Source organism: Aotus nancymaae, unplaced genomic scaffold, assembly GCF_030222135.1.
Source record: "Aotus nancymaae isolate 86718 unplaced genomic scaffold, 86718_ANA_hifiasm-v0.15.2.pri h1tg000065l, whole genome shotgun sequence".
In the NCBI taxonomy this organism is placed as follows: domain Eukaryota; kingdom Metazoa; phylum Chordata; class Mammalia; order Primates; family Aotidae; genus Aotus; species Aotus nancymaae.
The window spans coordinates 4,370,570-4,392,654 of NW_026988480.1; the positions used below are offsets into that span (position 1 = coordinate 4,370,570).

General features: G+C 49.1%; 1 protein-coding gene across 6 annotated transcripts in view; it reads left to right on the forward strand.

Moving 5' to 3' along the window:
- COBL (cordon-bleu WH2 repeat protein) overlaps positions 1-19,967 on the forward strand; it is a 289,353-nt gene extending 269,386 nt beyond the window's left edge. For all 6 annotated transcript variants that reach the window (XM_064366666.1, XM_064366668.1, XM_064366671.1 and 3 more), the window contains 5 exons: positions 4,573-4,667; positions 5,885-7,764; positions 8,849-8,968; positions 10,145-10,408; positions 18,597-19,967. In XM_064366666.1, coding sequence (XP_064222736.1) covers positions 4,573-4,667; positions 5,885-7,764; positions 8,849-8,968; positions 10,145-10,408; positions 18,597-18,614 — 2,377 coding nt within the window. In that variant the 3' untranslated portion in view covers positions 18,615-19,967. The remainder of the gene's footprint in view (positions 1-4,572; positions 4,668-5,884; positions 7,765-8,848; positions 8,969-10,144; positions 10,409-18,596) is intronic.
- The last annotated feature ends 2,118 nt before the right edge of the window (positions 19,968-22,085 follow it).

Sequence of the window (22,085 nt, forward strand, 5' to 3'; positions counted from 1 at the left end):
AAGCCCTGCACACACCCACTGGGTGGGTCGGTCACCCTGCCACTCTCTGAGCACCCCAAGAGGCTGGGCCCAAGGACGCAGGTCCACTTCCTGGTTTGAGACTTGCCGCTGCTGAGCTGTGTCCCTCATATTGCATGCCGCAGTAGCCTAAACATTCATGTTCCCTGCAGAGTCCCCAGCTCCATGTGAGAAAATAACTCTGCAATACTTATTCAACACATGCAGCCTGATAGCAAAATGTCTGCCCTGTGTTTGTTTGCATTTTATTTTCTTGGTCTTAAACAGAACAAACTGTCAATAAGGAACATGTCTAAAGATTGGGGTATGTGCTGGGTGGGGAAGGAAGCCTGGGAGAAAAACATCTGGGCAGGTTTACTTTAAGCTAACAGAGGCTGACGTTTCTTGCTGACTGCTAACTCTTCAGGGACACATACCTAAGACTCCCCTGCTAAGCCCACCGGGAGCTCTCCTCCAATCCCAGTGACTAAGGGCATAAATCTGGTGGTTTTACCCAAGGGAGAGGAATGTTTATAATCCATTAGTAACCCTTTGGAGAGAAGTAGATGGGAGTTAGGAACGAAGGAAAATACAGCTATCTCTCCCTCCTCCTTTCTTACACTGGAAAGTAAAATCGATACATTGCCATTGGCTCTGGCTTTTGCTGGATAATCCATTTACACGTGCTCAGAATACATCCGCCCCTGTATTGCATCAAGAGAAGAGCAAGCTGCTTCTCTTCCCTCTGTCAGAGATGTCAGGAGTTTGGCAGCGTCAGGAGAAACACCAAACAAGGTCCTGGGCTGCCTGGGGGCCAGACCTTACCATGGCACACACAGGCTGCAAGCTCTTAGCTCGTGTCCACTCTTTCTTTTAGAGCAAGGAGGTCCCTGAGAAGCCAGCCCCACATTGAAGTATCGGGAGCAAAGCTGGAGCAGAGGTGGGATGCAGAGGTACCAGCAGAGCCTGGAACCAAATGGCAGCATCCAGCCAACCCTGCAGTGTCGAGTGAAGCCAATGGCAGGCGGGAGCTGGACAGGAAAGAACACAGGGATGAAGGACTAGGATTGATCACAGGGTCCCTGGACTCTAGAAAGGCAGCTGTAACTGGTGGGTAGGGGAGAAACCAGCTCAGAAGCAGCCTCAAGCGCCCGGAGCTGGCCTCCTGCTGTTCTATAGGGCAGTGAGCCGGGAGCCTGGGAGGAGGAACATGGTTGAAGGGCTGAGACTGTTCAGACTTTGTGCAGCCTCCCTGTTACAGTTTCAGGCTGACAGCCACACACTAAGATCGCTAAGCACTCAGTAACAAAATAAAGTGCATACTGCGTGCAGTGTAAGAGAAATACAAACTCCTTTGCAGGAAAGAATTCTTGTTCACTAGAGGACAAAAATATCCTTTTAAATTTTGCTGGCTAAAAATTTGCTCTATCACTGCAGCTGCTTTGAACTCAAACAAGCACAGTTCTAAAGAAAAGGAGTAACATAGTCACCCTAATTCATCCTTTTCAATAAGTCACTCTGGTTGGTTTCTTGTCTAGATTTCTGTCACCCCCCTTCTCCAAAGGTACTTGCTATTTTTATATCATCACAATGTTTCCATACATGTGTGTGCCGATTTCTTCATATAACATGCTAGCATAAGCATGGATCTGTGTTTCTACGTCAACTTTATGATCATATTAACTGATTTTGATGCACTTTGAAATTTACATGTAATAACTTAGGAAACTACACTTTGAAATTTACATGTAATAACTTAGGAAACTTAGGAAACTTACATGAACCCAGTGAACATTGTTGTATTTGCATTTTTCCTTCTGTTGGGTTATTTCCTTAAGGCAGATTATTAAAAGAGAGCTTAATGGGCCAAAGTTCTTACAGAGATAAAGTGATTTTTGTTTGTGTGTTTCTTGATGCCTGTTTCCACACTGCTTCCCAGTTAAAACCTGTAGCATCAAGTGTGGGTCGCTCAGATTCATCGCATCTTCATCAGCTTGGGCGCGGGATTTTTGGGGGGTTTTGGGGGTGGTGATGGTGTTGGGGTTTTTTTGTTTGTTTGTTTGTTCTGCTATTTTGCAAAATGGTAGAGTCAGTGGTGTTTTTATCTTGTTTGTTTTTAAAAATTCTTATTGCTATCATTCCATTCCATGTCTCATAGTGACGCGATTAAGCATACTTTAAAATAAAGGCAAATGCTTTGAAGTAAAAGTATGTCTATAATTTCGTTTGGCTGGGCTTTAAGCATCCTCAACTAAGAGCAAGCATTTAAAAAGTTTTCCATCTTTCCAAGTTTTAAATCTGTTTCCATTTCAGACTGCTCTTTTATATAGCAGTTTCCATTTTTCTCTGCCATAGATTTTATTAAAATTTTAAATGTATTTAAACCATCACATTTCATGCAAGAGAAAAGCACAGCTTTAGTAAAGTGCATGCACATAATTAAAGTCCAGGCAAAAGCAACAGGGAAGACAGTCATGCACCTCTTATGGTCCTTATTAATGGGTCCACATGCACACACATCTCCAACCAGCCCCCTTTGTGTAGCTTGTCAGAGGACATTAGCTGAAACTAATCTGGAAGCCACTTCCTGGCTCCCAAATGGACATAGTCACCAAGTAAGAAAGACTCATTTATCGGAATAAAAACTTTGCTACGTGAGGATTGTGCAAAGCTTATTTCATGCATCATTATCTGGGCCTGATTAGCAATGATGGAAATTGGTCCTTAATTTTTAACAATCAGCGGAAAACAGACCTTCAGCTTTCACTGAAGATAGACAATTGCCATAGACATGTCTCTGTGTTTTCTGCACAATAGGAAAGTAGAGGCAAGAGCCCTTGCAAAGACAATTTTTAAATTGTTTTGGCAGCAGTTGTCCCACAGATGCCATTGTCCCTGTGACGCAAATAATGCCGGATCCGGCTCTCTGAGCAGGCCGGTTGACATCTTCCTGGCTGCCCCATGCCACAGGGGCCACGTTCTGTGTTGTGGCCCCAGATGCAGCTGGTCCTTCCTGGGCTTTGGGATAGGCAGGCCTGGTTCTGGATGCCAGTGTGACCTGGGCAGCTCTGTAGTCTCTCTGTACATGGTTTCATCTCTCTACAACAGTGACAGCAACACTACCTGCCTGAAAAACTGCTTGTGAGAGTTATAATAAGATACTTGGTACAAGGCATGCAGGCAGGGCTCACGCTCCTGGGAGCTTCCTCCTGTTGAGTCTGAGAGGAGGCCCTTGAGAAGGGGCTTGCAGGGTCAAGGGTGGATCAGTTATTCCTTTTACTGTTGCTGTGAGGATTTTTTGGCCATCCTCATTGTCTTTATGTCCGAGTTCAAGATCCCAGGGAGTTCAGCTCTGCAAGTGGCATTATCAGGTCCCTATCCCCACCCAGGGCAGGAATTAAGCCCAAGTAAATGTAGAATCTGTAAAAGTCTTGATAGTAGAGGAGTGAAATGTCTCCATTTCTGAGTCTGGTAGGGTGGGCACAGATGGAGGCTGAGCTTATAAAGTTGGTGGGACTTCTGGGAACACTCTCCCATGCAGCCCCGCACAACCCTCCCCATGGGCCTCCTCACAGCAGGAGGATCCTGCGCCAGAGGTATGTAGCCTCTATCACTGGGACCTTGAAGGACGCTGCACTCAAATCCCCAAGTGCCGAGGAACAGCCAAGCTGTGCAGTGTGGAGGGGAGGTGGACCAGCCCCAGCCACATGCACATGCTTGGCCTCCAGATGGCTTCAGTCCTTCTTGCCAGGTGCAGGGGACTGCTGTAGTGCAATGCAGAGATGCAAGCAAATCCTGGAGCACATGAACCTGTCTTTTGTTCAGTGGAATTAAAACTTTGACTTCAGTCTGCAGAGTGAATGAAAGCTGTGTGTGATTTGGTTACTGTAACACTTTGGGGCCACACACACCACATATCACATGCATGCCACATACAAGACACATACTCCACACATGCATACACCCTACATGCACCCACACACACATGCACACACATGAGGGACACACCATGTATTACATACAAACCACATACAGGACACATACTTCACACATGCACACACCTTACATGCACCCCCACACACATGCACACACATGAGGGACACACCATGTATTACATACAAGCCACATACAGGACACATACTTCACACATGCACATACCCTACATGCTCTCCCCACACACGCACACACATGAGGGACACACCATATATCACATACAAACCACATACAGGACACATACTTCATACATGCTCACACCCTACATGCATCCCACACACACATGCACACACAGGGGACACACACCATATATCACATGCAAACCACATACAAGGCACATAATTCACACATGCGCACACCCTACATGCATCCCACACACGTGCACACACACAGGGGGCACACACACCCGTGAACATACAATCTGTGTCCCGGTAATTCTGAGGGCAACAGTAGTACAGTGAGTATGTGACTGCCTGAATTTGAGTATGAGCTGTTCTATCCTCAGATATTCCTGGAAAGGAGTACATTAAATCAATAGTCAGAGAAATTGAGTGTTCCTCCTTCCTCTCTGGTCTTCCCTAGAACTGAAAAAGCTGCCACAGCCTCAAATGATGAAGACCTGTTAATTACTGGACAGTTGCATAAAACCCTTACAGAACTTGATGAAGACCTGGAAGGTAAGAACCATCTGATTACTGCTTTGATATTATGCTCCGTGAGAGTAGGTGCCCACAGTAACTTCCTCTGAGCATACTTTGATATGTCTATGTGAGGAAACAGCCCTCAGAAGGAATTCCAGGTCAGTTTGGTGAAAGTCTGGATGTGAAGCACACAGTTTCCGGTAGACTGCTTTTTATCTGGGCTGCCAATCAGCACCTGGAAACATCCAGACAGCTGCCTACAGTGTGCTCTGAATACTACTGATTTTGTCCGTTAAAAAGTATGCCGCACATGTTTAAGAATAAAAAGGGTGGCAAAAAAGAAACAAATGTACTCATTAAGACTTCTCTTAATTTGCTAATATATGGCATATCTCTCAATGAGATATACTCAGCCTTTTGACCACAGTGAAGCCGTTTTTAATGGAGCATCTCATGGCATTGATATGATGTTGATATAGTTTGGGGAAATAATACTGCAAGGCCAAAGCAGGTGGCAAATAATTGCAGTAAACAACTAGGGAACCTTTCAAACAAAGGAGCTGTGTTATTTTCTCCAATGCACATGTTGAAAATAAACTAAAAATTAGGAATTTATCACGCCTTAAAACAAAAAGAGAGAAAGAAGAGAACAGACTGCAGAACTGACTAGTAGTTTTGTCTGACTCACTTTTCAGTTTCCTGTCCTGAGAATGTGTAGTTGACAGAGCTAAAAATCTGAATCAGCCGTAGTGTGTCCTGCAGGTTCTCTCCCCATGACCAGCATCGTGCTTGGAAGAGCCACGATAATTCTGAGATACTCAAGGCTTAGTCATCTGCTTCCTTAAGAAGTTAAAGCTAGAGCCAGTGGTCCTCTAGATTTTGTTGTGCTTCTGGCGGACATGAGAAACATGGAGGTCAAAACCCACAACTCGCTTTCATGTTCCTGTGTTGAGACAGGTTTTCCAGAGGCTTGGATCTAGAAATCAGTTTTTTAAGTGAAGAGTGTTGGCAGCATGTTGTAACTGAATACCTTGCCCTGAAGCATCATGGGTCTGCAAACAGCTGTGTTGAGTAGCAAAAGCTGAGATTCTGGCCCTAGGCATATTATGTAGATTACAAACCCAAATAACGTTTTCAAACGTATGTAAATAATATATTCAAAAGTAACCTCAGGGAAATCGAAGTTGTGGCTGCAATTACACTAAGTAATTGGCGTGGGAAACACCGTGATTTGTGTTTGTCCCTCTTTGCAGAAATGGAAGACAGCTATGAAACAGACACCAGCTCCCTCACCAGCTCCATCCATGGTGCATCCAACCACTGCCCACAGGATGCCGCGATCCCTCACGGCGACACGGATGCAATCCCAGTAACATTCATAGGGGAAGTTTCAGATGATCCTGTGGATTTGGGGTTGTTTTCCAACAGAAACAACAACGCTGGGTCTTTCGATTCAGAGGGTGTTTCCAGCAGGAGAGCCTCCCTGTCGCCACTTCAGGCTGAGCACAGCCAGCCCCATGGAAAGGCGAAGGAAGAGGTACCTGCCCTGCACCCCACTTCCTGTGACATTGGAAAAGGAATCCGTGTGGCCTTATCCAACATTCATAAAGATGGGGATCTAATGGAAACGGCGTCCAGGGTGACTTCTTTTGCTTCACATCTTCACATGGACACCCTAAATGCAAAACTGAAAGACAAGGCACAGGGCTGTGCTGACGGGGAGAGGACTCAGGCCACGGAGAGAAAGAATTCCCAACCAGTGAATGAAAAGGAGGGCAACGATAAAAACGCTGCCTTGGCACCAACATCATGGCACCAGCGAGGCCAAAACCCGGGGAGAAGCTACGGACTTAAGCACGGCCTCACGACATATAAAATTATTCCTCCAAAGTCAGAGATGCGATGTTACGACAGAGACGTGTCCCTCTCCACCGGCGCCATTAAGATTGATGAGCTGGGGAACCTAGTGAGTCCCCATGCCACTGCCATCAGGATCATTTCCCTGTCTTCGTCTGTGCCCGAAGCAGAATCTCAGCCCATTGGGAAAGTGAAAGAGTTCTGGAGGTGCAACTCTATGGAAAAACACCTGGGCCGGCCCTCGGAGAGCTCTGCCAGGGGAGCCCCCTCCACCCCTGCGCCCACCCAGACACAGCATTCAGAGAGCAGAATCCAAGCAGACCCCAAGCCAATATCGCTCCAGCAGCAGTCTACCCTCCACGAGGGCCGGAACCCCCTAGAGGAGAAGAGAAGCCAGCCGCCCGCTGTGGGCATGGGTCATGTGAAGGTGCCAGCAGCTCACACCACAGAAGTCACATTTCTCAAGCCTCAGAGAAGAACGTCCAGCCAGTATGTGGCCTCTGCCATTGCCAAGCGCATAGGACCCCTGAAAGTCCACGCCGACGTGGTAAGGCCGCATGGTCATGCTGAGAAGGGGTATGCAGGCAGCCTGCCAGTGCTGGCTGCACCGCCTGTCACCGTGAAAGGTGACAGGACCTCCAGCCCACACTCAGAGACCCAAGGATGGAAGGATGGTGCACAGCGGCCCTGTGTCACCCTTACCAACAACCACAGGGAAGACTCGGCAGTGGGAGCGCCTCCTAGTGGAGAGGTCAGTGGCCCACACAGGAAGTTGTCTACTCAGGACGGTCATGCTGCTGTCCACAGAAGCTCCTGTTTCTCACTGGTTCAGTCTTCCCAGAGGGATCGTGTTTCTGTGGGACAGAGCTGTGGTTTTGGTGGAAAGCAAAGCACAAGTAACCAGGAGGCCAGCTCAGCATCTGAGCCCAGACACGCACCTGACGGTACAGACCTGCCCACTCCATGCACGTTGGATGCCCAGGCCTGCAGCAGGGAGCTGGCCAATGGCTCCTTGTGCGCCCCAGGCTGCGGTAAGCCTTCCCACCCTCCAGGAGGATCTGGCACAGAAAGCCGCATTCTCCTAGAAAGAGAGGAAAAGCCCAATGTGATCTCTACAGATGGAAATGAAACAGACAGTATTTGGCCACCCAGCATTTTTGGGCCGAAGAAAAAATTCAAACCTGTTGTCCAGAGACCAGTCCCCAAAGACACATCCCTGCACTCTGCCCTGATGGAAGCCATCCACTCCGCTGGAGGGAAGGACAGTCTCCGCAAGGTGAGGATGGCAGCCTCCAGCAAGCCGCAGGAAGGTCCTGGGCAGGCCTTTCACACCTGCCCACTTCGGTGCGCAGGTCTCAGAGTCTCAGCATAGAGCAGAGAAGTGAGGCAGGATGAGGATAACAGTGAGGATTACCACATAGTTTCCATTTTAACTAGAATTCCCATTGTACCCCTCCAGATATTTGTACTGAACTACTAAAGGGCCAAAATGCATGGGTGTGAGGCTAATCACACTGACTTCTGGCCCCTGGCTGCCCCGTGGGAAAGGTGACAGCCAGTAATGCCCATCCACAGGGCCAGAGGAGTAGAGAGGCCGGGGCAGTACCATGTATATGATCATCCTTGAACAATGGAACGGGGGAGAAAATTCAAATGCATATGGGTCACTTCTTTCCCATATGCATTTGTAGCAGCAGTGAACTGTCATTCTTCAGTAACACAGGAGTAATTTTAGGACAGGCCTCGCCCATTGTCTAGGCACTTAACATGCCACAAGTATTATCTCATTTAAATGCTACACCAACGCGGATAATGAGGGGATTTTTTTCCATTGTGCAGATGAGGAAACTGAGGCACAGTGAGGCCAAGGGGCCTGGTCCAAGGTCAGGCACTAGCTAGTGAGGGCTCTGGATTCTCTTCTGGGTCTGCAAGATGTAAACACACGCATCTGCTCCGGAACACTGAGATGAACAGCAGGAATGGTCTGCCATTAAGAGGTAGTTGTTTGAAACTACCCCAGATGTGCAGTCTTTGATTCTTATGTCTGCCTTTTTATAGACAAGGGTGTCAAATTGACCCTGTAGGCTTCAGCTGACATGAGTGGGTTTTCTTTTTTCTTTTGTTTTTTTGAGACGGAGTCCTGCTCTGTGGCCCAGGCTGGAGTGCAGTAGCCCAATCTTGGCTCACTGCAACCTCCACCTCCCAGTTCAAATGATTCTCCTGCCTCAGCCTCCCGAGTAGTTAGGATTATAGGCATGAGCCACTGCATCTGGCCCATGAGTGGGTTTTCTTATGAGCTGCCTTACACTTTGCATTTCTCCATGTTCTCAGTGAAATATGTAACATTGTTAATATTCTAGACAGCAGAACACACTACGGAGGGCAGGCCCGCGAAACTGTCCTACATGGAGGCAGAGGGCGAGCGATCTGCACTGCTGGCAGCCATCCGCGGGCACAGCGGTGCCTGCAGCCTGAGGAAGGTAAGAGGTGAAGGGCCTTCCACTGGGACCAGGAGCTGAAACCCAATCACCCCTTCTCCCCAGGGACCTGGGGCTGCAGAAGCTTCTGTTCTTTCTAGTGGATGGTGAACCATCCGTCTTCAGAGTGGTGAACCCAGCCTGCCTGGGACACTGGAGTGGACACGCTGCTCCAGGGTTCTGGGGCAGCCCCTGCCAAAGAACAGTGAGCACTTCCAGAGACTCTCTCGGCCTTTGCTGAAGCACAGTTCCTTCCTGTGCCTAGAACTGAGCACTTTTCCAAATTCACCTGGACACCTAGTGTGGTTTCCAGGCTTCCCTAACTGGACAGCCAGGACTGAAGCCACGGTGCACCTAGAAAAAAGTTGTTGCATGAATATAGCGCTGGTTTTTGCACAACCTCAGGAGCCAGTATGTACTTGAGTTTAAGGCAGAATGGTCTCATCTTAGTTTCCACGCACAGATGTTGAGGAACAACGTGACTTGTACGTTACTTATTAGGTTCTGAGTACATATCTTGTCCCCAATAATGGGTCAGATATATGTGTCCAGCCTCTACTTCTATTCTTATATGCCAATAAAAGTCATGAGGTCAGAGAGTTCTCAGTAAGGCAGGACTGCCAACTTCTGGTCTCTGGGATCAGTGGCTTGGCTGCCGACAGAGCATGGGGGCAGATGTCTCAGCCACGGAGAAGACAGACTTCCTGGGCTTATTGCAAAAGAACTGTCTCAGGTCCAAGGTTAAGATACCCAGCCATGTGCTGCCCTCTCAGAAAGAACCTTTGGGGACAGTGTCACCGCCTTAGTCTGTTTGGGCTGCTGTACCAGAATCCAGCAGACTGGGTGGCTTATAAATAACGGAATTTTATTGCTCACGGTTCTGGAAGCTCAAAGTCTAAGATCACGGCACCAGCAGATTCAATAACTCATGAGGGCCCACAATCTGGTTCATAGACAGCGCCTTCTCTCTGCATCCTCACATGGTAGCAGGGGTGAGAGAGCTCCCTGGAGCCTTTTTTTGTAAGAGCACTAATCCCATTCATGAGGGCTCCACCTCATGACCTAGCCACCACCCCCAATTCTCATCTCCACATGCCACCACCTTGGGCTCTGGGATTTCACACCTGAATTTTGGGAGAGGTTCACTCAATAGTAGTCATTTCATCTTCTCATTGCCAGGTGTCATCCTCCGCCTCTGAAGAGCTCCGGAGCTTCAGAGACGCCGCACTCTGTGCACAGGGCTTGGAAAGTCCTCCACCGGAAGACTTCGGCCTTCCGCCCCCGCCAGCCGTGCCCCCACCACCGCCTCCACCCTCCCAGGGTCTCTGCACACCAAGGACGGCCTCCAGGTTCAGCATGGGCACCCTTGGCAACAGCGCAGACGCAAGGCAAGCCTTGATGGACGCCATCCGCTCCGGCACAGGGGCTGCGAGACTGAGAAAGGTGACGGCAACTGTGCATGTGCATTTCTGTGGGGCCAGAGGAGTGGAGGGTCAGTGCAGATCCAGGGACACTCCTGCCTGTGGGCAGGAGCCATGGGGCGGGTCAGATGTGAGTGGGGTAGGGGAGAGCCAGAGTCACTGTATCCCTCACATGTACTGACCAGCGTGGCAGATGCAGGCTCCCATCTGCAGGTGAGAAAGTCAGCCTCCTGCATGGTAGGCGCCGGCTCTAGTCCTCAGCTCCTTGGTGATGGTGATAGGTGGAATCTAAACCCCACTCTAACCCAAGCGTGGTCCCACCTAACCACAGTTTCCACCGGTCCAGGGATAGGATGAAAGATCACCCATTTTGGGTCCCACAGAGCACACATCACAAACTTACCGCGCTCAGCCTGCACGGAGGCCGCCAGCCTTATTCATTCATTTATTCATTCATTCATTCAATCTTACGTGCTTGCATTCCAGCCTCATGTTGGACATTTATGGAATCTGAAGTCCCTTGGGCAGAGCATGCACTTTCTGGATCTCCCCAGCTTCTCACAGTTTGGACTTGTGCTGGTCTGCACTTTACTGCCCACCTGGCCCCTGAAGGCCATGGAATCTGTGACCCCTGCAGTGAAATTCCCAGATTAAAGGGCTGCTTGGGCCAGATGGCTTCTGAGACCTGTTTCAATTCTGACATGATTCAGTAAATGGATTGACCCTCCATCCCTGCCCATTGCTAGTGGATGTGGGGAGTTATGTTAACAATTGGGAGGTTGGAAATAGATTTTATATTCTGAGAGATTATTTCCAGATCCTAAGGTTATGTTTTCACTTGTACCCAAGGGGTTGGTGCTAAAGATTATCCTCACTTTCTCTTTTTCTTTTCTTTTCTTTTTTTTTTTTTTTTGAGACAGAGTCACACTGTTGCCAGGCTAGAGTTCAGTGGTGTGATCTCGGCTCACTGTAACCTCATCTCCTGGGTTCAAATGATTACCCTGCCTCAGCCTCCTGAGTAGCTGAGACCACAGGTGCACACCATCACGCCCAGCTAATTTTTTATATGTTAGTAGAGACGGGATTTCACCGTGGCCAGGATAGCCTCGATCTCCTGACTTCATGATCCTCCTGCCTCAACCTCCCAAAGTGCTGGGATTACAGGCATGAGCCACTTCGCCCGGCCCCTATCCTCACTTTCTATATAAAGCAGACCAGGCTCAGAGGAATGGGTTGCTTGGCTTGGTCACACAGGGCCTGGACTCAGACATGGATGAGTTTGGGCACAGGAAGTACTCATCCCTGACTCACAAGTTGTGTGCTCTGCAGAGAGCAGGCAACCCAGGAGACGCTGGGTGAGCCACTGTCACGTAGGACTGCTGGCACCACAGAGAAGGGAGACAGCTCTCCAGGTGCCCCACACTCTGCAGGCAGCCCTGCTGTGAAAGGCAGTCCCTCGAGGAATGGGTCCCCATGGACACCCAGAGGTCGCAACTTTGTTACCCTGTGCGAGAACAGCTTGAGCACCCACTGATTTGGTGGCTCTCTGAGCTCCCCAGGGGCCATTTGTGATAGCTCTTGGGTCAGCTCCCCAGAGTTTGTCCCGGTTTGAGAGTGAGGCATTCATAGCTGTGTGATGTTGCCCTGAGACATCAGCCAGCAAAGAATCTTACCAGTCATCACTGAATGCACAGCCCACCCCAGGGTGCTGGGGAGAAAAATGTCCTTAAGATGGCAAGGGATATGACAAGTTTCATACCATCTCCTCAGGACGAGGGGGATGGCAATTAAAAATGACTTAGGGCTCTTTGGTTTTCTTTATGCTTTTGTTATTTCTATGGAATTTATGTGTTGATGAATGTATGTACTTATGTAAAATGAAGGAAAAGTGAAGAAATTGGAGTGAATGGCTAAAGCCGGGTCATTAAAATAAGCACAAATTCTGCTGAAGATGGTTCTTGAGTGCAACTCCGAGGCATCCTCTCTGCCCCACACACATGGCAGCCACTGATTTTAAGGGCTGATTGTTGGAAGCCTCTCTGGAGGAGTATGAAGCCATGAGGTTGGGATCAGCTCTGTCATTCTACTGATCCCAGGGTACATTTCTGAGCCTCTAAAACTGTTTCTCAATGTGAAGGCCATAGGACATCTGCATCTTGAATCATATTTTTCATCCTACAAATCTGCAATTTTCCAGTGTTTTCCAAGTGACTTTACATTAAGATTGGATACAATTGTCTATCTCATTTGAGCCTTTCATGCATTTTGTACGACTGGGATCCCGTGAAGGCCATGACCGCACACTGTACTCATTGCTTTATAAAAGTCATCTCGGTGACTGATTGCTGGATCTTTTTCTTTACCCTCTCCATCTTGTGCAGAGTCATGAAGGGCCTGGGGCCCAGAGAGGCGGAAAGCTGGCCCGAGGTCCACACTAGTAAATGGAGGAGACAAATTTAACGCTAGGACTTTCTGCTTCTGAGAGTGCGTTCCTCTGCCTTACACAAAGGAAAAAAAAATAAGTTTGGGAATGGCCTGAAAGAACAGAGGAAGTTGTGCTGTGAGGAAAAAAGCAGGGAAATATGCACAGGCCACAGAGAGAGAGAGGCCGGGCCTGGAAGAGGCCATGGGCGTTGGTGCTGCACGAGGCCCAGGCGTGCTTGGAGGAAAGGTCACGCGGCTGTAAAGTGCTGGCCATGGTGGGAGCCAGGATTGTGTTTCTTGCACAGTCTCAGCCATCTGTCAGCTGCTTCAAAGGGCATTCAAAAGTCCAGGTTTTTATTGTTTCTTGGATTAGTCTGAGTCGTGTGACCTGCCTTATCCACCCTGGAAAGTTCTAGGTAATGAATATTTATGTGGCATTTCTGAGGTTTTGATGCCCCGAGCTGTTTACAAGATGCTCCAGGGCTGAAAGCTGGGCCCTGAGTTCCTGGCTAAGTCCTGCTTTGGAAACCACACTCCCTAGGTCTCATTGTAGTACCATGGTACTGCCAGGCCCAGTGACCCCAGAGCCTTTCTGCACGTGATGCTTTATCATAGAACCACAGAAAGCCTGCTGAAGAAAACCTGCCCTAGGAGGACAGGAATTGGGTGGTCGACCTGCCCTCCTGGCCTCTGTTCAGTGTTCATCAGGGAGACGCAGGTGCAGAGGGCCAAGGTGGCCTCCCCTGGACCAATGATTCTTTCTCTTGCAGGCGTTAACTGACTACATGTCCTAGCAGTTTGCCCTGTCTGCTCATTTGTGTTGAGAGTAGACCTGTGGTCATGGGAAACATTTACAATTCGGGGAATGAATTACAATTTTTCTAACAAGCCTAGTTAGATGGCACTATTCTGCTGTGCGTGGATCCTGGATTAAGTTATATTGTCTTTGTAGCAAATACACTTTGGAGTATATTTTGGCATGCGAACATCAAATCATATGGGCTTCGCTTCTTTATGATTTAGTTTCTGTTTCACCTTTTGGACTTTTAAAGCTATGCTGGCTGGGCATGGCGGCTCACACCTGTAATCCCAGCATTTTGGGAGGCTGAGGCGAGAGGATTGCTTGAGGCCAGGAGTTTGAGACGAGTCTGGGCAACATAACAAGACCCCAGTCTCTACAAAAAGTAAAAATGAGCCAGGTGTGGTGGCATGGGCCTATAGTCCCAGTTCCTTGTGAGGTGAAGGCAGGAGGATTCTTTGAGCTCACGAGTTCAAGGCCGTAGTGAGCTATGATCAGACCATTGCGCTTGCATCAACCTGGGTGACAGAGCAAGATCCTGTCTCTTAAAAAAATAACAAATGACATTTTTAAAAGAAAGAAAAATTTTAAAAGCTATGCTAACCTTGAGGAAAATACAGTAAATTCAGGGGCTCCCAGAGGGTACAGTGTGGGTTGGTTCTCTGTAGATTCTCAGTAGACCTAGGGTTTCTTGGGTCTTCTTTTGGGTGTTCAGCGAGGGCTCCAGAACGGCATTGGTGGGAGCACATCGTGGAACAGAGGGGTATCCCTGGCTTTCCCAGGGCTGCAGTGCGTGAATCCGCAGGCTCTCCTCCGCCACTTAGCAGTGTAGCCGCCTCCTTTTAATGAGGTGCTCAGCTGTGCTGGGAAGGTTTTCTGGGACAGTCGCAGGCAAACTGGGCCGTTGGTCACCCAACCTGTAATACACAAGTTTCACATTGGCAGTCACGCTGCCCATGATCAAATACAAAAGGATAAATTTGATGTGGGAGGAATAATTACCTTAATAGTGACTTTGCCATTTTTCAAGGCAATTGAAATTACATTTGCCTTCACGGTGTGAATCCAATAATGTCTCTGCCTCTGTATTTGTGGCTGTCAGAGAAACTCCCAGCTGAGTTTTTCCTCCTGCTCCAAATAAGAGCATTTGCAGCTGTGCTATGTGTGCGCCCACTTCCTCAGTGGAACACCCACTCCTCCTAAAGGCAGCGTTCAGATCTGCCCCCACCCCACCCCATACTCAGCGCTTGCTTCCAGTCAGCCCTGCGTTCATGTGAAAGGTACGGCTGTATGCGTCTGTCTCTGTCGATCTGTTTTAAGTGCGTTATTTCAGAAGGCCCGGAATGTACAAGTACCCTCCTAATCCATGTGTATATGTAAAACATTCACATCTAGTGCTTCATTCCACAAGTATTTCCGGAGAACCTACCAGGGTCTGGGCACTGTCGGAGCTGCTGAAGCATCATCTGTGTCCTCAGGAGCTCTCAGCCAGAGGAAGGGGGCGGGGCCTGGAGTCTGTTGTCAGCCTTAGAAACTTTTCAAAAGAAACAGGTGGGCTAATCCTGATGACAGAGGGGACAGTACTCCTGGGTTCCAGGAGTCATAGCACAGCTAAGCGGATCTTTCCTCCCCAGAGGGCAGCAGAGCAAGCATCTACCCCAACACCTTCCTGGAAGTCAAGGCCATAGCTCCCCTTTGACAGGTGCAAAAATGGGGCACAGATGTTGTAAGTGACTTCTCCCAGCCCTTCCGTAGGTCCTTCTGCTGCTGGGCCCAGACACCTTATCAGCTCCTCACCGCATTGGGAAATGTGCCACTGAACCGAGTTCCAGTCTCTTGTCTGGGCCCTGACAGGTGCCTATTTTCCCACGGCAGGAGTTAATTGATGTGGGCCACATGTGTCAGGACACTTGGCCTTGACCACAGACCTTGTGAGAAATGATTAGACGTGTGACAGTAACAGGAGGCCCCAAGCCGGGAAGGAGAAACAACGCAGCAATTCTCCTCTCGTCTAAGCCCCAGGTCTTCACGTGTGCGTTAGAGAACTCCAAGTCGCTGTGACCGGGGAATGGTGATTTCCATCAGGACATGAGTGTGACCCACAGTACAGTTGCACCACCCCTGGGTTTGGTTGCTCATGATGTAAACCTGTGGTATGCTCTGGTTAAGGTGGAATTGTTCTGAGGTACGGGTCAGTTCTGCCTTTGCAGACTTTGCATGTGACTCGTCTGCTCATTGCAACTCTACCAAGTCAGCTGCCTCTTCTGCAAGTAGAACGGGGGAAGGCTGTTGCGAGAAGCACCCCACCGCAGTGACCGCCCTCGGCCAGCAAATGCTGTTCTCCACTCCTCTAAAGCTGTTCCTCTCATTCGGCCAGCTCATTCCTCACTCATCCTTTTGTCCCTTTATTAACCTCACGTCTTTAGAAAGCCTCTCTCAGTCTAGATTAGGTTTCCAGGACAGCGTCACATCATTTTTCCTGCATAATGCAAACTGCAGCTCTAATTTCTTTAAAATTGGTGTGGCCTTTGCTGCATGCTTGCCTCCCCTTCCACATCATGAGTTCCGTGGGTCTTGCCCATCGCGTCACATGATGGAAAGACAGACATGCTCCCTGGGGCCTCCTTGATAAGGAGACCAATCCCTTCATGAGGTTCAACCCCCATAACCTCATCATATCGCAGAGTCCCACCTTTTAATACCACCATCTTGGAGGTCAGGATTTCAGCACATGAATTTGGGAGCACACAAGCATTCAGACCATAACGCTCCCCCTATTAATAAGTGGGGCCCTCAGGAAACATCTGGCTAAGTGGGGCACTGCACTTGTACAAGTAGATCAGGGGTATCCAATCTTTTGGCTTCCCTAGGCCACACCGGAAGAAGAATTGTCTTGTGCCACTTATAAAATACACCCACGATAGCTGATGAGATTAAAAAAAAATTGCAAAAAACTCATGATGTTTTAAGAAAGTTGACAAATTTGTGTTGGGACACATTTAAAGTGGTCCCAGGCCGTGAGTTGGACAGGCTTGAAGTAGACGTTAAATCCCTTGCCATGGGAGTCCAGGAAGAGGGCCCAAGGGAACCTAGAGAAGAGAGGGACGTGGAGGAGCTTCGGGAAAAGGACAAGTGCACCTCGTGTCAGACAGGCCCGAGTGGTGCCCATCTTCCCGGTGCTTCTGGGTTTTGGGGCTTCACTTCCTCATCTGTAAGACTGATGAGAGGGATGCATGAGAGAGCATGCACAGGGTAGGGTGTGCACCCGGCTCAGAGAAGATGCTGCAGAAAGGAGGCTGTGATCAGGGCTGTCCTCACAGACCTTCTCACACTCCAGCTTCCTTGTAAAGGCTGCCAGGGAGGGATGACTAGCAGGATGCAGAGACCCCAAGGCCAAGGGAACTGGGAGGTGGGCCCTGGTGTCCTGGTCCAGACAGAGGACACTGCCTATTGGGCTTTGTGGGTGCCCTCTGCTCAAATGGCCTGGGAGGATCATGACTGACTAGCATTTGATGTGAGGCGAGTTACCTTCTATAACTTTGGTTTCTTCATCTTTGTATTGGAGACACACGCGTAATAATGACAGTAATAAACTGTTTGTTTGAGCTGATGTTTTAATGACTGGACTTGTGTCATGTTTGAAATGGTGTCTGGCACATGCAAGCACACAGGAAAGATTCTAGATACTTTCCACTTGGTAGTGGTGGTGGTAACTGGGTGGCAGTGGTGATGGTGGTGGTAACTATGGTGGTGGTGGCAGTGGTGATGGTGGTGGTAACTGTGGTGGTGGTAGCAGTGGTGGCAGTGGTGATGGTGGTGGTAACTGTGGTGGTGGTGGCAGTGGTGATGGTGGTGGTAACTGTGGTGGTGGTGGCAGTGGTGGCAGTGGTGATGGTGGTAACTGTGGTGGTGGTGGCAGTAGTGGTGGTGATGGTGATGGTAGTGGTAATTGTGGTGGTGGCAGTGGTGATGGTGGTGGTAACAGTGGTGTTGGTGGCAGTGGTGGTGGTGGTAACTGTGGTGGTGGTGACAGTGGTGGCAGTGGTGGTGGTGGTGGTGGTAACTGTGGTGGTGGTGGCAGTGGTGATGGTGGTGGTAACTGTGATGGTGGTGGCAGTGGTGGCAGTGGTGATGGTGGTGGTAACTGTGGTGGTGGTAGCAGTGGTGGTGGTAGCAGTGGTGGTGATGGTGATGGTAATTGTGGTGGTGGTGACGGTGGTGATGGTGGTGGTTGGTGTCAAGACAAATATGTATCCTTGGATATTCACTTTGATAACACTGAAAAAATGGTACATGTTGCCCAAGTCATAGCACAGCTAAATTTAGAATGTGCTGAACTTGATGAAATACTAGTGACAAATCAGTGTTCTTTTCACATGGCTTCACATGAATCCATCCCTCTTCTTAAAAACATGGTTTGATTTTTGCCTTTAGAGGCACTGGATTTTTACTTCAAAATTCCACAAGTCAGTTTTCTGTGGTTAGGTTATCATAGCAGGTTGCAGGGCTGAACTCACAGTGGAAGTTTGAGCCTCTCGTCACATGGAATAGGAACTTGTGAGTTGGCATTTGTTCATTCACGCCACATATTACGCAGCACTCAGGAAGCTCTGTGCACCGGGGATGGGGTGGTGAGTCTGCCATCACTGTTGCCATGAAACAAACCTGCAGAACACTCTAGCAGGCCGGGGGACCAGAGGGAGGGACGGGCAACAGATGGGTCTGCGAAAATGGCAGGGACCTGCATGTATGTCTATGGACTCTCTGGTGACTTCCTGCTGTCACTGAAAGCTCCTAAGCATGTATTTGTTTCAGAAAGATGTATTACTTGGGACAGTAAGTAGCATGGGTGTCAGTGTAAAGTGTCAGTGGGTTTCAGGAGTACTGTGGCAAGCGTGACTGTGCACAGAGCTCTCTACCAGTGGAAGAACTGCACCCTGGGCTTCTTGACACATTCCAAATAACTGCGAATCTCTCTTCCCTGCAGGTGCCCTTGCTCGTGTGAATGAACAGAGGCCAGAGAATTGCAGAAACCCACCTGTAAGACGCCCACAGGCATCACTCAAGGAGTCTACATAGCCAGGAACATCGAGTTTTCGTGTGACTTTCTTGTCTCCAGGCCAAAATGCGCGCAGTTGATTTTGGAAGGAATCAAAAGGAAAGGAGAAGACGCCGCGTTGCTGCGCAGCTCGTGTGCCAAGGAAATGTGTTTTGCCTCTGAATATCTTAAGTTGCCAATAAATGATTCTTGTTGGCAGGTTGATGGGAATATAAATGCTGGAACCCAGCACTCACACTTAATTATATTTATGAGCAAAGTGAAAAGAATCATGCCTTAGACTGATCTTGGACTTTTGAGACTTTTACCACATACAGATGGATGAAACCACTTACTGATTTAAGATCTTTTGAATTCTAGAAAAATATGTATAAATCAGTTGGAACAATCTGAACGTGATATGCTCCATGATGCTGTGTTTTGGTAGTAAGAAAGAAAGAAAAAAACATTGGGAGGCTTTTCAAAGGTGACTTTGTTAGGTAATAAAACCACTGGATTCTTATTCCTCAAATATTTGGAGCTACCACTTCACGGAGGGTCACAGTCATGATCTGACCAACTAAGCTTTTAAAAACCAACTATTACCACCCAGAAAGCCGTCCTACGTGATCCTGTGGCCAGGGCACGTCTGAGTCCTCCAAGGGTGGCAGGTGGCTGAGGTCACAACACCACCGGAGTGAACGGGCAGTGCCCCACATGGACAGCCGTTGCCCAGGCTATGAAGTGGCATAGGCCTCCCCCAGCGTGCCTGTGTACGGAGCCTGGTGACTTCCCTGGGAGCCTTGTGAAATCCTGCAGACGGCCAAGGAGCAGGGATGTTGGATGCCCGCCTGTCACAGAGTTCAGATCAAAGCTGCGCTGAGAGCGTCACAATTTTGGTTCAGCCTTGACGCATTTACCCGACAGCTCGCTGGCTCCCTTTGTATTATATCGTGGTCTTCTAGCACACGGTGCTCAGTCACCAGTATTTATAATGAGGTTTAACTACAGCAGTAGTTTTTCATACATACATCTCTAAAACATTTTGTTATATTGAAAAAAACCACAAAGTAATAGAAATCAAGATGCATTTACGAAATAAAATCTGTATCTGAGTGAGAAAACAAGGATGGTGAGGTCACTTTCATGTTTCACAGCGATCTCAGATCTGGGCCTCAGGTAGAATAGAAGCTGTTCTGCGGTCACTGATGAACGTTGCTAAACTCTTGGTGAGGCAAGACCTACCAGCCAATTGCTCTTCATTACAGCTATCTACTATTTGTCTTTTAGTGCCACAAATAAAGGAAAATCAAATCTTCACTGTTGTGTGAATTTCATACTACAATTGCTTTCAATACCCCTCTTCCAAAATGGGAAGGACAGATTCATTTATTCAACCACCACACATTTCTGGCTGCCTCCTGCACTCCTCAGTTCCCTGGGTTACACACAGCTGACAAAAACAGGAAAAAATCCCCATACTTGTGAAATTCACGTTACGTTACTGTGGAGAAGACACACCATAGACATAATGTAAGTAAGAAAAATGTTGAGTACGTTTAGATGCTCATGAGTGTGAAGAAGAAAAACCATCGGGAGGCCAGGCGTAGTGGTTCATGCCTGTAATCCCAGCACTTTGGGAGGCAGAGGAGGGTGGATCACTTGAGGTCAGGAGTTCAAGATCAGCCTGACCAGCATGGCGAAACGCCATCTCTACTAAAAATACCAAGATTAGCCAGGATCGTGGCACACGCCTGTAGTCCCAGCTACTCGGGAGGCTGAGGCAAGAGAATCACTTGAACCCAGGAGGTGGAGGTTGCAGTGAGCTGAGATTTTATCACTGCACTCCAGCCTGGATGACAGAGTGAGACTCTGTCTCAAAAAAAAAAAAAAAAAGAAAAGAAAAACCATCAGGAAAGGGGGATGAAGGAGACAGACAGGACGATGAAGAAGGGCCCAGTGAGAAGGTGACTGTTGAGTAAAAACATGAAGTAAGTGAGGGAGCAAACTCCGGATGGATGCATGACTGGTGGCGAGAGGAGTGAGTGCAAAGGCCCTGGGGCGGGGCGCTGCCTGGGTGTTAGAGGCACAGGAAGGCCACTGTCAGGAATGGGAGGTCGGGCAGACACAGTGTCGCTGGCCTCTGCCCCTGGTCCTCACATACTGCATGGTGTCCCCGTTCTCAGAGCAGCCCTGCTCCCGGCCAGACCAAGGGGGCAGCAGACAGAAGGGGCCCAGAGGTGGGCTTCGGGAGGGTCGAGAGGGCACCCACCTCCTGGTTCATTTTCCTTGTGAAGGGAGGGGGACCCGGTTTAGGCTAAATCTACTCTTGAAATTGTGTTGCCTTCTGCATCTCAAGCTGTGCGGAATCCTGGGTTGTGAAGTGTGGAATACGGAAGAATGACAGCTTCCGGCCTTACTTTGGTCTTCTTGCAGAGTGTTTCATGATTGTTCTTGGTTCATTTTCTCAGTGAGCCCAGGTGGTGTGAAGGCCATGTCTTCCAGGTGAGCACGCCGAAGGCTTAGAGGATTGAGTACCTCGGTGATGTTCTCAGTCTTGAAACGTGCTTCTGCGACTCTGGATTGCCCACAGTTAAGTCTAAACTACTCACCTACAGGACTCTTAGTGCCTAGATCCACACTGCCCACACACACACACACACACACTGCCACCTCCCACATCCCTGGCCTCGACCTCCGCCTCCCTGTCCTGTATCAACATCAAGCCACCACCAAGTTCCTGAATGCACCCGGGAGCTCCTGTGGGCCCCCTTGCATTTCCTTGCCAGAGATGCCAGCATCATCACTGCCCACCCACATACACCAGAAAGGCCAACCCTGTCCTCGAGACGCCACCCTCTGTGTGTTTCCACCACAGTCAAGGTCAAACCCTCCTCCCTGCGCCCTCTGTGCCCGCGTCTGCTTCTGTTCCCTCTGCCTGTCCCCCCACGTCACCTTCCCCTCTGGAGCTCACACCTGTCTTTCTGATTATAGCCGGGAGCCGGGGCCATGTGCAGCTCTGCATGAACTTTCCAGGCCAAGATCCCAGGAAAAGGCCTGGTCACATCGGTTATCCCTGCATATTATTACTGGCGTTCTCTCTCCTTCCCAAACTGTCCAGGTCATAAATCCTATGGTATTTTTATTCTGGCTCAGGTGAGGTATTCAGTAAATGTTCCATGAAGGAGCGAATATCCAAGGGGAAGCAGCAGGGGGAGTCTGGCCTGGTCGAGAGCCCAGGGCTCTTCAGCCTGGTCTGGACTTCACATTGTCTCCCTGCCTCTATATCACACATTACACCCAGAAGGGAGCCCATGTGAGTCCTTCCAGGCCTGCTGCCAGGCTGTGGAGAGCCTCCTGGATGGTTGTGGCTTCCGAAACTGACTTCCTGAGGCAGGACCTGCTAACCCGGGTTTAGCAGGGCGGTGCATGTGCAAT